Source organism: Protopterus annectens, chromosome 8.part0, assembly GCF_019279795.1.
Source record: "Protopterus annectens isolate FY-2018-M chromosome 8.part0, PAN1.0, whole genome shotgun sequence".
Taxonomy (NCBI): Eukaryota; Metazoa; Chordata; order Ceratodontiformes; family Protopteridae; genus Protopterus; species Protopterus annectens.
In genome coordinates, this window is record NC_056741.1 from 1,068,402,276 (window position 1) to 1,068,420,051 (window position 17,776).

Consider the following 17,776-nt stretch of genomic DNA (forward strand, 5'->3'; position numbering starts at 1 on the left):
TGTTTGCTGTAAGGGTCAGTGCACTACTGAATGGTTTCAAAGATAGACAACTGTGGTGTCTGGTAACACCAAATGACTACTTACCAGTTATCTCTTTATGTTTTTCATTATATTCCTTAGCTTTATTCAACATCTGTATATCTCTACCTTCTGAGGTGCTTACATTGACTCAAAAATGGCTACACTTCATTGTTAGGTTAATAATTCTAGCTATTCTCAAAAATTAAAAACCATGCCCAAAAAGGGGAAAGTACTCACTGAATATGTTAATACATACAGGACAATTGCAGACAGTATATAAATCATCTGTTTGTATTCAACCTTATTTATTTTACTGTTATAATACTGACATGAAGTAGCAGTAACATACTTACATAAAACATCCAGGTGAAATGAGTTGGAACTGCTTCTCGTATCATTTTTTAAAACACAACATGCATACTTCCCAGCATTTTTCTCATTAATGGGCTCAAAGCGCAACAGTTTTTCAAGACTAATTACTTTCCATAAGGGTCTAGAATGCTTACGCCATTCATATCCTGTGATTTCAGGATCGTCTATTTCTGTAGAACAGTTTAGTTTAACATTATCTCCTTCTTTAATAATCCCTTCTGGGTCTACAGTTATGTGTACTCCTTCTGCGATACCTAAATAATCAATGGAGATGTGAAAACTGCATTAGACAACATTTCATAAAGTTATACTTATGACTACTTTAATTGCATACTCATTAATATAATGACCATCATCTTTGGCTGTTAGGACATTTAAGTTTTATAAATGATGATGCTTCATTACGGAGGTACCTAGTGTTTCAAAACAGAAAGTGTACAGTGAAACTGCCACTGATACATGCTACAGTGACATTGCCATGCGTTTAAACAACAATTAAACAAAACAAAGGACTAAATGAAATGATTTTCCTGTGATTTCATTCTTAACTACAGTAGCACAATGGGTGAATATTTAAAAAATAAACAAATATATGGAAATGAGACTGAAATGCACTGGACAGGAGGTACTATAGTAGCTGGCAAAGTCCCTGAAGCACAGTGTAAGCCATTAATCTCCATCATTCTCTTGCAGAGATAGATTCATGGACAAAAATAATTTATCCAAGTATTACCGATCATTCTTACCCTGAGGCACATCCTGGAAAATACAATGCTATTTGTATCATTTAATGAGCTATGTTACCAATAGCCTTTACAAGTATTGTACATCTAGATATATAGCAATTTATTTCATAAGGCTATCTCATACATTTCTTTGTACAATTAATATACCATACTCAATTCCATTCTACCTACATCTGATCTCAGTATATTTGTAGTCTTCCTGACTTCAGTGTTCTTACCACTTTTCAATACCCACCATTGCTGTCTGTGTATAATAACACAGAACACAATCTTATGTTTCGGAAGTACAGTTAAAAACAACTACAAGCGTAGTATTTCCCAAACAACTCTCTTTCAACTTCATTTAATGACACAGTATTAAAAAAGATTAGATATAACATAGCATCCCCCATTCCCCACCTGCTGATTTGTTTGATCCTACAAAGCAAGCTCTATACATTTACATTACCCACATTTCTAGAAGAAAGTCGAAAACTGAGGTTCAAGAATTTCATAACTGACTATAGACTGTTACTATAAGTATAGTTTTCAGCCAATTCATTGAAAACTCTTAAAACTTGGCAGCACAGCATACTTATGTATGCATCCTAACCCCTACTGCCTCTACAAATACCTATCTTTCCTACTTCCCAAAGTTGCTTCACCTTAGATCAGTCGCTAACTTACACTCTCCAATCAAAATTCTTGAAAAAATAATTTAAAATCACATTCTTTTGTATGTGTTTAAATATGACATTCTTACCAATTAACAATGTTGTTTTGCCTTAACAGTACTATATTTATTTTACTTTTTATGTCAGTAATTATAGCTATGACAATATGGATAATATACTTCTAACACATTATCTTTCTGGATATGAAATAAGCCTTTGAGATTGCTTATCTGATAAATTTATATTTTGGTTTATAAAATTTTCATACAGATAGAACTTTTTAGGTTATTTCTTGCAATTCACAGTTATGTATCAGTTTTATATTCAGTGGTATTCCTCTGAGATCAGTTGTGAGGTCATTTTAGTTATGTATCAGTTTTATATTCAGTGGTATTCCTCTGAGATCAGTTGTGAGGTCATTTTAGTTATGTATCAGTTTTATATTCAGTTGTATTCCTCTGAGATCAGTTGTGAGGTCATTTTAGTTATGTATCAGTTTTATATTCAGTGGTATTCCTCTGAGATCAGTTGTGAGGTCATTTTAGTTGTGTATCAGTTTTATATTCAGTGGTATTCCTCTGAGATCAGTTGTGAGGTCATTTTAGTTGTGTATCAGTTTTATATTCAGTGGTATTCCTCTGAGATCAGTTGTGAGGTCATTTTAGTTATGTATCAGTTTTATATTCAGTGGTATTCCTCTGAGATCAGTTGTGAGGTCATTTTAGTTGTGTATCAGTTTTATATTCAGTGGTATTCCTCTGAGATCGGTTGTGAGGTCATTTTAGTTATGTATCAGTTTTATATTCAGTGGTATTCCTCTGAGATCAGTTGTGAGGTCATTTTAGTTATGTATCAGTTTTATATTCAGTGGTATTCCTCTGAGATCAGTTGTGAGGTCATTTTAGTTGTGTATCAGTTTTATATTCAGTGGTATTCCTCTGAGATCAGTTGTGAGGTCATTTTAGTTGTGTATCAGTTTTATATTCAGTGGTATTCCTCTGAGATCAGTTGTGAGGTCATTTTAGTTGTGTATCAGTTTTATATTCAGTGGTATTCCTCTGAGATCAGTTGTGAGGTCATTTTAGTTGTGTATCAGTTTTATATTCAGTGGTATTCCTCTGAGATCAGTTGTGAGGTCATTTTAGTTGTGTATCAGTTTTATATTCAGTGGTATTTCTCTGAGATCAGTTGTGAGGTCATTTTAGTTGTGTATCAGTTTTATATTCAGTGGTATTCCTCTGAGATCAGTTGTGAGGTCATTTTAGTTGTGTATCAGTTTTATATTCAGTGGTATTCCTCTGAGATCAGTTGTGAGGTCATTTTAGTTGTGTATCAGTTTTATATTCAGTGGTATTCCTCTGAGATCAGTTGTGAGGTCATTTTCTATCTCACTATTTATCAAAGATCAGCCTTGAAATATTCTTTCCATCAACTGTCTCAATGCAGATGAGAACTTATAACCTATTACAAATGTTCTGCAAGGCAATTTCAGTTATGTATGGGACTGTCTTACCTATAAGTTGATAATTAACACAGCTAAAACAAACAATGTGCTATTCTGAACACCCAGTGGGTTAAAACATGCTATCAATATTTTTTATTTTTGTCCCTGCAGAAATCCCTTACCTGAGACTACTTCACAAAAAATATCTCAGATGAAGTGTGGACTTTAATTTTACCTTCTCACAACAAAATGAATTAACAATCAGCAAAATTGCCAGTCAGCTTTGGACTGCTTACCAAATATCCAATATGTTTATTGTAGAAGACAGACACTCTGTAGTGATCAATGTTTTCTTTCCTAGGGTTGAGCATGGACTCCTCATAATATCACTGCACCCATCTCACAGTACTGGAGTGCTTCAAACTATTACTGAAAGCAAAATTCTTAGATTCATTTAGCTGCCAATAGAAGTTGTAGAGCAATTAGTAAGTGCAACTGGTTCAATGTTCCTGTGAGAGTCATCTTCTTCTAAATTAAAGTCTATTAGAAAAAGACTACTGTCCTTCCCCTATAAAGCTAGATTTTTAAAGGGAACAACATTACACACTTGTAGCATCTGTGGCTGTTGGTAGACCACCATTTAGACTGTAAATAATTAAAAAAATCAGACAATTTCAGCATATTAGAGTGTAAGGTAAGAAATCAATGACTTATATTGTTCAAGAAAAAAAATAACCCCTATGTGGAAAATAAATTACATGAAACTTCTTTAGAGATGTTGGTTTATCCATCATATTTTGTGCTACACTTACATGACATAACTACTTTCCCCATAATACATTCTTAAAAATACTAACACATACTCTCTGTATACAGACATACATAAAATGTCCTTCTTAATATTTCATTCTTTCTTTATTTCTTTACTTCTTTCTTCTTTCTTCTCCTTTCCTTAATTCCTCAAGTTCCTCTCTTTCTACCAGCTTCACTGCATGTACATAACTCCTTAGTAATATTTCCTTTTTTGTCTTCCTTCCGCTTTATTCCATGGTTATCCTTACCTTAACTCAACGTATACCTCAACTTCTTAGTGCAAGAATTCTGAACAAAGACAAAAATAACTGGAGAACAATATCTCACAATCAGGGACAGACTTTAAATATTGCCCATATTTACTTATTTATTTAGTTATTTATTTATTTATTTATTTATTTATTTATTTAGTTAGTTAGTTAGTTAGTTAGTTATTTCATTTACTTACAATGTGGTAACTCAGCAGGTGTGCTAGTCCACAGCTACTTTTTAGCTACAACTCAGGCAATCAGTAATAGTGTGCAATAATTAATTTAAAATTTAGCAAAGATTAAAGATGAGCTATATATATTCATATAGTGTACAACTGATATGTTTTAATACTGCCACTTTAAGTGTCAAAGGAAGACTGAAACAATTTCACAGGGTAAGAGATTTCACAAGCAAATTTGTAAATCAGCTAAAAGATGAAATGCTTGACTTAACAGAGGAATGAGGCAGAGGAGTCTGTTTAACAGAGTATTATCACGCAGCATCCATGTGTGGCATATGCAGTCCTAAAGGACTGTCTTTAAATAATGGGAGCCCAAGTTACTTATATATATATAGACTTAAAATGTTTAAATTAAATCTGCTTCAAATGCCTTATGTACACTGCATATATTTAACATGGCCTTATAAATATGACTGTTGACAGAACAAAAACTTTTGCATCAGCATGCATTTTCTAGTTATGTAGGTGTGGAGCATTTTATAACTTTCTTCACAACTGGCTAAAGATGTTCATTGTATGTGAAATGTAAGGAATGACAAGTACCAGATGCATATTGTTACTTATTGTATAAGGTACACTTTGCTGGGTAGTGAACAATTATTTATACAATATTAAGAAATGTATTAGTCTAAAACTCAAATGTCTGTCATTATGTAACAACATCAGTCATCAGTGATTTGTCAGAAAACCACACATTTTATGAAGAACACACCAAAAATCTGGAGATTCTGTGAAATTTTGAACATTTGATATGCTCTTATATTTCCATCTATTTTTTCAGCTATTACAACTATTCCCTAACTAGGTACTCACTGTTAGTAGGTCATGAAAAATATTAGCATTTTCTTGCATTCACACATTTTAATCATGGTTTTGTAAAAGTTGCACGTATTGGACCCAGTTCCAAAAGACTTACTGTGAGTGTAAACATCCACTTAGAGCAGGCTGAGAATGAGTGTTTGAAATCTGGCCCCTGGTGTAACCCTGTTTATAGGCAGTTCTTAGACCAAGGTAAGTCACTTACACTGAGAGCATGTCTTTCAGAATTGCAGTCTTACACTGAGAACAAGACTTTTGGCATCTCGCCCATTATCCCCACAATAATATGGTTCATATATATTACAACAAATTAATTTTCTGCTAATCTGGTTTTGTACTTTGTTTTCTATATTGTTGTATTTAATATATGTTTGGATTTATAGGTGCTTTGCCTGTTGGCTCAGGCCACAGCTGTAAAGCATTCTTGAAACAGTTTACTTCCTCAGTAAACAAAAGATAAATAAAAATAGAATTTGTAATGCATGGTGATAAATCACAAGAAGACTGTTGTGCATTTGATGTGAAGTAGATCCATATTCCATGAGAGCTGGTGTCCAGATGACCTGGGTTTGAGTAGAGGCAAGAATTCTGTAGGAACATGACAGGGGAGGCTGTCAGTAAGTGACTGATGCTGGCTTGCCCATCCAGGGAGATGGAGGCTGCCTATGATTGCTTCAGTAACACCATTAAGAGTTGGACAAGCTCTGCACTGCAAACTGTATACCACCTGGTCAGGAGGTTGTGCATGTGTGAAAGTGAGCATGAACATCCTGAAGGCAGCAATTGCACAGGTGTCCAAAAATGAGAAGATCCCATACTCCTATCTCTAACTACCTTACCATTAAAGGTATGAAGGAGTAGATATCTGCTGATCTACAAGCAAGTGTAGCGGTTATGTGAAAAAATGGAAGTTGGGGAAGAAAGGCACTCATGGTCAGATTTATGTTAATTTGTTGAATAAGAGAAGTAGGAAGAGAATGCAAACATTTCATTGAAGAAGGCAATGATATGGATTTCAATTAAATCTCAGCGAATGGGAGGCAGTATGGATAATGATGAGGTAGACCAAGATGATCTTTGATTTAGGACCAGTCCATTACAGTGGCACACAGCTTACTCCATCTAGATTATATGAAGAAGGGATGAAGAATAACTCCAAATGTTAGATATATAGGACAAAGAGGGGTAATGTGATGCATTGCTTTGGGGTTGTCCAAGGGCTAAGGCCAAGTGGATGGAAATTTTTGCCAAATGGGGGCCAATTTTTGGAAAAGAGACTTTATTTACTTAACATGTCTGTGCATGAGCATTAGGGAAAATACTCATCTATGGAACACAAAGGAATTGAAAATAAGACTAGTTCTAATCTTTATTCCTAAGTTTCCCTGATGAAAAAATAGAACACCAGAGTGATCTGTTTCAGATATGAAAACTGGCATATATATAGGTTACAGAGAAGGACAGTAAAAGTTATCATTTAAAAAGGAAGAGAAAATGCTAGAATTGGGAAAAAGAGAGTTGTAGACTCCTGTGATTTCTTTATAAATTCTGTATCTGACAATCAGCCTGCCAGCAGGTTCAGTCCTCATCCACTGAATAGACCAAACCTACCGATCTTCCTTTGAGATAATTACAACCTATGTCCAGGGCCAATGAGAAGATTGAGGATCCTGGTACAGCATCCTACTGCTACTGGAAATGTTTTCTATTTTAGATCCTGAACTGCTTCTTCTACACATGCACTTTTGTGATGTCCTGGCATTCTGGTGTATTAGTCCACCTCCACCCTAACTCAACCAAATTCTCCTTCCTTTCTTTGGAAACATCCCTTTGTGCAGCTCCAGCCTCATCTGGAGATCATATGTGAGGACCATGTGAGCAAGCACCTTCAAAACAGGATGGTTGTCCACATTGTCCGCTGTCAGTGCCCCCTTACATCCAAGCCACTAATCGAACCTCGGTCATCTTGGTCATGCTTTGTTTCTCTACTGTTCTTCTGTTGTTTCCTAAGTAGTGTACACCAAACTGAGATACTGCCAGTTCTAAAAATATAAGCACATCTTTCAAGATATGTCTTTACTGATGCAGATGTCCATAGCCTGATCTCTATACTGCTTATTGGAGTAAGTATGCTAGTGACACCCTAACCATTGATCAAATTGTCTCAAAATCCAGAATGCAACAGTCAACATGTAAAGCTAAATTAATTGTAGGCTGCATCTGAGCTTTTTACCATGTAAACCAAAAATCCACACTATCTAATCCTGGAGATATGGGAATGGATACCCTGAGACATTGATGTCTACCTCCCTTAGGAATGTTTAGACATTTTTTGCAATAAGTAGTGATAGCTAGCTCAAAGTCATACAATTCTCCAATACTGGTGCAAAACAGGTTATTGCTAAAAAGTGAAGGAGATGAATAGTGTATATATATATATATATATATATATATATATATATATATATATATGTGTGTGTGTGTGTGTGTGTGTATGTATGTGTGTTTTGTATATATGTGTATATATATATATATATATATATATATATATATATATATATATATATATATATATATTCACTTCATAACACTGAAAGCTCAAAACACTGAAACTTCAAAATCTTGAAAACTCAAAACACTGAAACTCAAAACACTGAAAACACATATCATGCATATACTGAGTTTAAACAACATAAATCATAGCACTTTCCACCAATGAAAGCAAGGGAGCAAGCCCCCATGCACCCCCCATGTGGGGGGCTGTGCCCCCACACCCCCTGCTACTTATATATATCAGCTCCAAGATTGCACTTCACTACACTGGTCCCTTTGTTATTCTTCTCAAATAAATCCCAGCTTCTTCTTGCCTGTTTTCTTTGTCCTTACTTGCAGTCATTCCTATTGGTAAATTCTCATTTCTCCATTCCCCTGTTGGCTTAGTTTTCAGAATATTTTCTTTTTCTTTATAAATGCAATATTCTGCATTGCTGTTATTCTCCTTAGAAGGCTGCACCCAAAATCCAATATCTCCTTATTTGATGACCCACTTCCCAGTTTGTCATCATGCCTTTACACTTTAATTGGTATCCTTCTGTCTGCATTATGTATATGACCCTTAAGTCTACAGTATCCTTTTAAATCCTTTAAACCACCTTCTTCTATATGGAAGAAACTGCTTATCCCACTTAACTCTTGCCTTCTTACCTACAAAAATAAATCATTTTAACTTTTTACTAATTATGTTCATGACTCCTTCTTTGGTTGATAAAAAACATGCCTGGTCTGCATATAAAACTAAAGGGACTAGAAACATATTCACTGCTTGTTATCTTACTATGCAATATGTTATTAGATTCATAGCTAGGTCTTAGTGTATCCAGTTTCCCTTTTGGTCCTTGAATAAACCTATTCCATTTGGTTTTACATTGTTCTTGTTCATACTATGGTCAATTATTTATTACCACTTGTGATAATAACTTACAAATTCTCATTAATTATATTATATGTTGCTTAGTCTCTTTATTATTTATCTGCAATGGAGTTATACAAAATTTTTAGTCCAGGATTGGTATATCAAACTCTTCTGTGTTGTCTGGACCATTCAGTGATGGAACTATAAACAGTGGCAGGCATCAGTGCCTTGCAGGTTTTGGTGCTTTTTTGAAATGTCTTCAAATTATCCCTATGTCCACTTGTCATTTTCTAGGTATTCCAGTTTCCTCACACAACCCAAAGACATGAAATAGTTGAACTGGCATTTTCTAAATCTGTCCATAATTGTGCCTGACACATGTGAGTGATCACATGGGAGGATCCTGCAGTACCCTGGCATCCTGTTCAGGATTAGTTTCTCTGTTTTTTCCCACAGAGTGCCAGGATAGGTTTTAGCTCCCTTGTGATCCTGAATTGGATTAAGCAAGTAATTAGAGACTAAAATAATGAATGAATAATTGTTGCAGTTATTTAAAGTCAGCTATTTATAGAGTAAGATAAAATGCATACTGTTTTCAGTAAATGGACTGGTATCAATAATGGGAGAGATACTGGGTAACACAAACCACATAAGTTATACTACTATAAAAAATCTTGCTCTAGAAGGAAATAGTCAAAACAGACCAGCTTAATAACACTCTCACTAAAAAAAATCACACCCATTTAAAGAAAAGAAGACTTAGAGAGGAACCCATCGTGCACTTGTGAGTACAGAAAGTTAATGACATGTTAGCTATATTTCACACCCAGGAATACCATATATTTTGATACGTATCTACTATATCATTGTTTAGTTTTTAGACAAAATTATATCTTTGTGACCACAAGATCCTTCACACACCAGAGCTGTCTATCCACCACTGGTTTGGAGACTTTTTTTGTCTTTAGTCCTCTCCAGCATCAATGCTTTCTCCAGTGAATCCTTTCTTTGCATTATTTTACTAAAGCATTTGAGTTCTACTTTTACTATTAGGCCTTCCAATGTACTACACAAAAGGATTGTAAAGCACAGCTCACATATTGTATGACGAGTTACAGGGGGTCTTTCTTAAATGTCTGTCAAATGTAACCAAATAAACAACTGGTTGGAATACAAGTGATGGATTTTATAGATACATGTTTCCAATTGTCCCCACTCTGGGCCAGTAATCAAGGAGCCTGAATCTTCACCACTGTCACTGGAGATGTACATTCACTTGGAAATCAAATGGGTACACACAGTATGTCCAGATGCAGACTTCTCTGCATTGAGCACAATTTCCCTTAATAGCATACAGGGAACACAGTCAGCCCAGATTCTGGATTTCTCTATTGGTTTCCCTCAAGGTCCCCAGTAAGACTTCTCACTGGCTCAGCTTTAGAGTTAAGTCCTCAGCTGAGTGCCTATGCCAAGTCCTCCACCACTCTTGTTGTGAAACCAGTGTTTCATTTTCCTGCTCATAGTAGGTGACACATACACACACACACACACACACACACACACACACACACACACACACACACACACACACACGCATGCACGCACACACACACACACACACACACACACACACACACACACACACACACACACATACACACACACACACACACACACACACACACACACACACACACACACACACACACACACACACACCTGGGAAAGGCTGACAAAGGTTTATTAGCTATGCCCCCTTCTGCCCAGATTATAAGGTACTGCCACCATGCACTACAAAGCCAGCTACCTAAGGCTCTTGCAAGATTACCCAATTATACTGAGTGAAGTTAATATTAATATAAATGGTAATGTTGACCAAACATCCAGGCTTACAGTAGTGGCCATAGTTTAGTTATCACTGAATAAATCTATACAAATAGTCTCAACACTTAAATATTTTTCTAAAAGGACCATCCACAATGAGAATTTTAAATATATTTAATAATAAATAATAAAAGAACAAGAAACTACTAAATAACTACTTACAGTAAACACCAGAGTTTTAGCCACAGGAAATAATAAAAATAATACAGCTGGAAAGATTCACACAGTTACAGAAAAGAAATATGTAACTATTCTCACTATATTTTCCTGACTAATCTAAAGAATACTAGTCCCTGGTCACTTACTAGCACAAGGCAAGATGAAGTGGGTGAGTGGCATTCCTCCTTTGTCAGGTTTCAAGGACAGACAGCTCAGTCTGACTGAGAGACTTTTCAATATAATATCTAAATATCATTCCAGAGATGATTACACAGTGACATCACATCTAGTCATCTGACTCTGTTTCCCACACTCACCAACACTAGATGGTGCCAGGATTTTAGCACCTACATGTCAATAATACACACACAAGAGCATTGCTCAGATCTGGTGCAGCTGCTGGAAGTTGTAAAGCAATTATAAACTTCTCCTCCTCATACAAAGACTAGCAAACCATGCTTCTTACAGATATTGTGTCCCTAGCTTCATCCAAAACTGTGAGATAACATCTTTATGGTGTACACCCAGTGTTTAATTTTTTTCCTATTTTTAAGTTTGAGATTAACCTCTTCTCTTACAGTATTCTCTGTTAAAACATATACATTTAATTCAGTTACAATAATACATGTATATTTCTTTTCTTTCGAGCAGGGCACACTATTGATACATTTTAACACAAGCAACTTTACAAATACAATTTTAAAAGCAAGCATCTGTACAAATCAGTTTGATACACAGATGACATATAATTCTTTACTAAATTCCAGCTAGCTGTGCTAGCATATATTACACATCCACTGCCCTACTTCTCCTAGCATAGCTGGCAGCACCTCCTATTGTCACAATTCCTATTAAATATTGTCAATATTTCTGGATTTTTATGTTTTCTTGGTAGTGGCTCAGCCACGGTGCTAGTATGTATAAGTAAAGAAGTGCGGCAGGCAAAGCAACCCCTGCCAAAGGGGGAAAACAGACATTTTTGTAATGAGTTGACCAGTCAACCAATTTTGATTAACAAACCCGTCTATTGACAATGGAGAGTCAAGGAATGCAAAGGTATAAAACCAGAAGCAATGCAGGTGCTATATCTTTTACTGGAACCATGTCCATATGAAGAAAATATCCAAAATCAAGAGCTGTATTAACTCCACTAGTTAAGTGCTTTTATCCTGTAAAACAAGACTTCTTCAGAAATAGTATAAACCTTATTCCACACACTTATACATAGTCAATTAGTCACATGGGTTAGCCATGTAACTACTAAAGTTCATTACTTAAAGAGATCACTACATACTAAACTTTAAACTAAGTGCAGATAAAAGAAGAAATGAGTATGAATAAAAAAACAAAAATAAGCTCATTAATAACAATCAACAAATATTGTTAAAAACGTGCAGTTTAAAATCATGTTGCAATAAAAGAGTACAGCCTAATAAAATTAGTAGGACATTAAATGAAGCCCATAAAGTAACCAAACATTGTCACACTTTTCCACTTGCACACAAAAATGCATTTGGAAATAATACTGCAGAAACTATAATGTAGCTGTTCATATTTTCAAAGCATAAATGATAGATATCTTATCATTCATCCCAAGGGGTACTTCAGCATGCAACTTAATCTGCCATATGAGTTCTTTAAATCCAATGTTATCATCCCATGACCTTTTGTTTGGTTATAAGGGACTTGATCAGTAATGCAAAATAAAATTTCTTATGCTCCTGACATTCTAATGTGTGCCTATACAATGCATTCACTTCTTTTCTTTTCCTAATCTCATACAAGTATTCCTATATAATTTTCCTAAGACTCCACTTTGTTTTTACACCTAAAATGATTGTATGGGTTCACAAAATGCTATATAATGACCCCTACCATTCTGCAATAATACCATTGTTTAAAGACAAAGATATGCTCACATTTTTAATTTGAAGCTATTACTTCCATAAATGTTATTGCACTGTGTGCAAGTCCAACATTTCCTGGTCACCATATTTAGATGATGGGTTTGACTGTTAAAATGTGCCTGCATATTTTTCTCTAATTTTTCCTTTAGGTTTTAGTGTCTACTAAGCATAAAGTTGGGATTCTTCCCTATAATTCCTCTAATTTCACTAAAACTTTCAAAAAACTTTCCAATTCCTTCCCGGAAGAAACTGTACCAAGTTACTTTTAGGTTCATAGGTTCATAGGTGTGTACTAGGCTAATGGCCCTGGAGCCTTTACAAGCCTAGTCCATAGGATTACCCTGGCATTGTGCCACCCAACTTTAGTTCCTTGTGCCTCTGTCGAGTAGAGCCACTGGAGTGATCGCCGGGGTGAATTTTCTACCTTCCATCCACTCATCAAGATTTCTCTTGAAGAGGCCAGTTAGGTGCTATGTTTGACATATATGGGAAGTCTGTTCCATAGCATGGGCAGTCTCTAGGTTAATACTATATTTTAAAATCTTAGATCTTTCCTTTACTGTTAGGAATATTCAGATTGTTCCTAGTGAGTCCTTTCCCTAAAATAGGTTGGAATTTATCCTTTCTCCCTCACCAGATCTCATCTCTTACTTCATAGAGGATCCCTTCTAGGTAGCCTCTGTCCTTAATCATGTCTATAAGGAAGTTCTTTCTCCAGGTCAGAATCTAGATAAATAATTCTTGTTAATCTGACTGTCTGCCCTTTTATGACACTACATTTTTGTCTTGCAGGATGATAACCTCTACAGTGAAATTGTTAGAGAAAGTGGGCTTCCTGAAAATGGTCGCTATAAAGCACCCATTGACAAAACTCCTTCCTGAATATAACATTTGAGTAATTATTCTCAATTTTGTAATAAACAGATGTGAATTTTTAAGAAACCAGCTGTACTTTGTAAATAATCAATAGAATGCAATAGACTATCTTCTGCTCCAACTCACAAAAATTTCATCAAGGAATATCAAGAAATACCAAGGAACATTTAGCTTATCACTATATGATTCATAAAGTTTAAACTCAACAGATATTGCTTTTCCCAGAACAACAAAACAATGTTAGCATAGATGGGGGCACAAGATGCTCCCATCATGACCTTAGTCATCAGTTTGAAGTATTCTTCCTCAAAGAGGATGAAATTGTTTTAATATGAGCTCAAAAAAAACTAGTAATCATGTTCCTTTCATTATTTGATAAGCTGCTGTGCTTCACTAATATTTCATATAACCACTTTAAACTGGTGCATGAAGTATGCATGTAGACAAGTCTACTATGTTTATGGTGACTAAAAAGCATTCTTTGCCAAAAAAATCCCCTTTAATACTACTCAAGAAATCCCAGGAGTCTTTAACAATATGTAAATGTTTATTACAAAAGGAATTAAGGTCTTATCCATATAAACTGCCAGTAGTATGTTTTGGATCCTGTGGATGCCACCACAATACAAATGGTGACTCCCTCAGACTTATGCATTTTAGGTATACCAAACAAATTAGGTATTAATGGGAATTCTACATTAAGATATTTATACAATTCATAATGAATGGTGTGTTGAGTTAGTAAACCTTACAAAAATGTTTCTTTTGACATTAGCAATGCTTATGTCATTTTTAGAAACTCTGGTGTACTGTTTATTATTATTTAGCATAATATTTGTACAATTCATATAAGCTGCGGTGGTACAGCGGTAGCATTGTTGCCTCACAGCAAGAGGTTCTCCTGTTCGATTCTCAGCTGGAGTGCCTTCTGTGTGGAGTCTGCATGTCCTCCCCGTAGTCGAGTGGCATCCAAAAGACATGCGTGAATGGGCGTGCTTTTTCTGAAGGTTGGGCATCGGGCTGGCAACTTGGCACCATAAAAATCTACTGCCAATCATTAGTGGACTGGAGTTCCACTGTGGCGACCCCTAACTGGGAAAAGACAAACAAACATTTGTACAATTCATAATGAATGGTGTGTTGAGTTAATAAACCTTATAAAATATTTCTTTTGATATTAGCAATGCTTATGTCATTTTAGAAACTTTGGTGCACTGTTTATTATTATTTAGCATGTCAAACCTTGCACTAGTATATGCAATACTGTTCATAATGGCTAAGTTTACACCTTTGACAGGCTTAGTTATGCATATGTCCTTATTATTCATGAGATCCTTGAGTATCATGCATTCTTCATTACGTAAATTAAAACAAAACATTTTTCCCTTAAAAATTCTTCTGATATCATTTTCACATAACTACTCAAACAATATAATTGCTAGCTAGAAAACAGGATTAAATACACTTTTCTTTCTAAACTGTGAACTATTATTAATGCTTCTGTCATGGAACAACACAATTAAATTCAGTTTTCTAGTATATCATTTCAGCATAATGATTGTCTCAATTAATTTAGTTTTGTAGAAAGCACAAACATAAATCCCCTTCAAAAAAGTTCAAAATGTTTTTCATCCAACTTCAAGCCAACCTTGGCATGTGTGCATTACCCGATCCTCACTCACACAAATGGAATTAGCACACAGTGACTCATTCTTAATGTCACTACCCATATTATTACTATTACTGTTACTATTATTATTATTATTATTATTATCATTGCTGTTTTGTTGTTGTTATCATTGTTATCATTGTCAAAGACACCTCTTTCATTTAACAGGAGGCCTGAACCCATTTCATTTGTATTGGTTAAGGTGGCTGAGGTTAATATTCCCTTTCCCACCTTCTCCCTCTTTCATTGCCCAGAAAGTGAGGCCCCGGATGTGTTAGTTTCCATTGTACTTCATTCTCACTCATTCCCTTTTGTCTGATTTTGTTTGCAAGTCTTTCTGAAGATCTCAGAGGTAATTATGCTCCTTGGTCTAAACACCTCGGAGGGTCAGATTAACATTCATCTCTCCATCATTAAGTACTTCAATTTCCCTTGAACTCTCATGGGATGTCCTTTATTAGTCATTCATCCCCTCATGAGAGCATGTGAACATGGCGAAGGATTAGTTTTGTTCTTATATGCCTCTTCATCATGTTCTAACTTCTTGGTTTTCTTGGTCTTACCAAAGACCAACTGTTTTATCAAAACACTATAGTATAATAACCTTTTTCAAGTCAAAAAGCAAACCTTCAGTAATGGATTTATTTATTCTGTAAATCTCTAAGTAATTGTCCACTTCCCTTTCCTTGTTATTGATAGTCAGTCATAACATTTTTAGAGAGCTCTCATCAAACAACTCTAAAAGTTTTTTGTGGAACTCCAACCTCTCAAGAAAACATTTGGGAACTTCCAAAACCTGAGTCTCCAAGCTACAATGTTGTGTGATATATATTCTTGCAGATAGTTATTGTCTAGTTGCAATTATTTAAATCTTGCTACTTTTTTTCTCAGAATTAGTCAATTGAACATTGCAAGTGTTACCTGAGGTAAGATTCATCATCGCATTCCTGACATGATGCCATTGACTCCTAATTTTTCCCCCAAGACTGAACGTGATGACATCACTTGTCTGCTCCTCCCTGTAGAACCACAGGGAACAGAGCAACCCACAGTATTTCTTCTTAATCATTGCTGGTCATAATACATTATTTTCGCAACTACAATAGATTTTTGAATGTTATCATTTACTGGAAATAATGCTTAATGAAAGTTAGTGTCAGAATCAGCTTGTATCTGAACTGGACCAGACTCTATTTGTGCTGCAGATAAATTACCAACCAGAGGACAATGTCCATTTGTACTGGCCCACTGCATCAGCAAGCCTACCAGCCTTGTTAAATTTCTATTCAGTGTGCAGAATTACTTGCTTTCCACAATCGACTGTGTGGTTTATTCATTGAACAGGTCTTGTGAAGACACATAGCCTAGCCCAGAAACCAAACTAAAGAACAAATAAAATGGGCCAAACTTGCAGAAAGAAATAACCAAAATAAGAAACAATGTGGGTGCTTCATCTGTTACAGGAACCATGTCCAAATGAAGAATATATTAAAAAATAGCTTATTTAATTGCACTTGTTAAGCACTTTCATACTCCAACAGGACTTTCAGAACTAGTGCAAACTCATTCCAAGCACTTATAGTCATATAATCATGTGACTGTTTCAGTTCATCACTTAAAGAGATCACTGCATACTAAACTTTAAACGTAAGTGTAAATAAAAGAAGAAATTAGTATGAATAAAAACTAGAATAAACTCATAGATAACATTGAATCAAAAAAATGTTAAAAACATGTGATTTAAAATCAAGTTACAATGAAAAAGAGAGTTTTGTGCAGCAAATATTAGTATGACTTACTGAACAAAGGCCATGAAGTAATCAAGCATTGCTTTGCTTTTGCCATGCACCAGAAAATGTACATGGAAATGATAGTGCAAAACCTGCATTTAAGCTGCCTACATTTTCAAAACATAACTGATATATGTCTTATCATTCATTTCAGGGGGTCCATCAGCATATAACTTAACATACCATAAGAGCTTTTTTTATGTTAAATCCTATATTCCTATGGCCTTCACCTTGGGTTACAATGGACTTGCTCAATGATATAAAAATAAAATTGCTTATGCTACTGACATTCAGATGGGTGTTTACGCAATGTATTAGTTTCCTTTATTTTCTTAGTCTCATATAGGTGTTCATAAATCTTTTTTCTAAGGCTTCTCTCTGTTTTTCTTACATAGAATGATTGGAAGGAGTCACAAAAAGCTATATGAATGACCCCTAATGTCTGTCCCACGATGGTATCTTTCCGTAAACTAAAATGTATGCTGACATGTTTTTAATTTTAAACTATTACCTTCGTAAATATTATTACACTGTGTGAAAGTCCCACATTTCCTGTTCCCCATATTTCCACTAAGGTCTCTACTGTTAGACTGTGCCTGCATATCTTTCTCTGACGTAAAAGTGCACCATCTGAGATAATAAAATGTCATACATTAATGGTAACAGGTCATGAAATATTTCAGTGGCATAAAATATTCAAAAACAATTAGAAATGCGA

At 35.1% G+C, this 17,776-nt stretch overlaps 1 protein-coding gene across 1 annotated transcript in view; it reads right to left on the reverse strand.

Moving 5' to 3' along the window:
- LOC122809222 (B-cell receptor CD22-like) overlaps positions 1 to 17,776 on the reverse strand; it is a 346,467-nt gene that overhangs the window by 218,181 nt on the left and 110,510 nt on the right. The window contains exon 3 of the mRNA XM_044080536.1: positions 375 to 647. Within this exon, the coding sequence (XP_043936471.1) occupies positions 375 to 647 (273 nt within the window). The remainder of the gene's footprint in view (positions 1 to 374; positions 648 to 17,776) is intronic.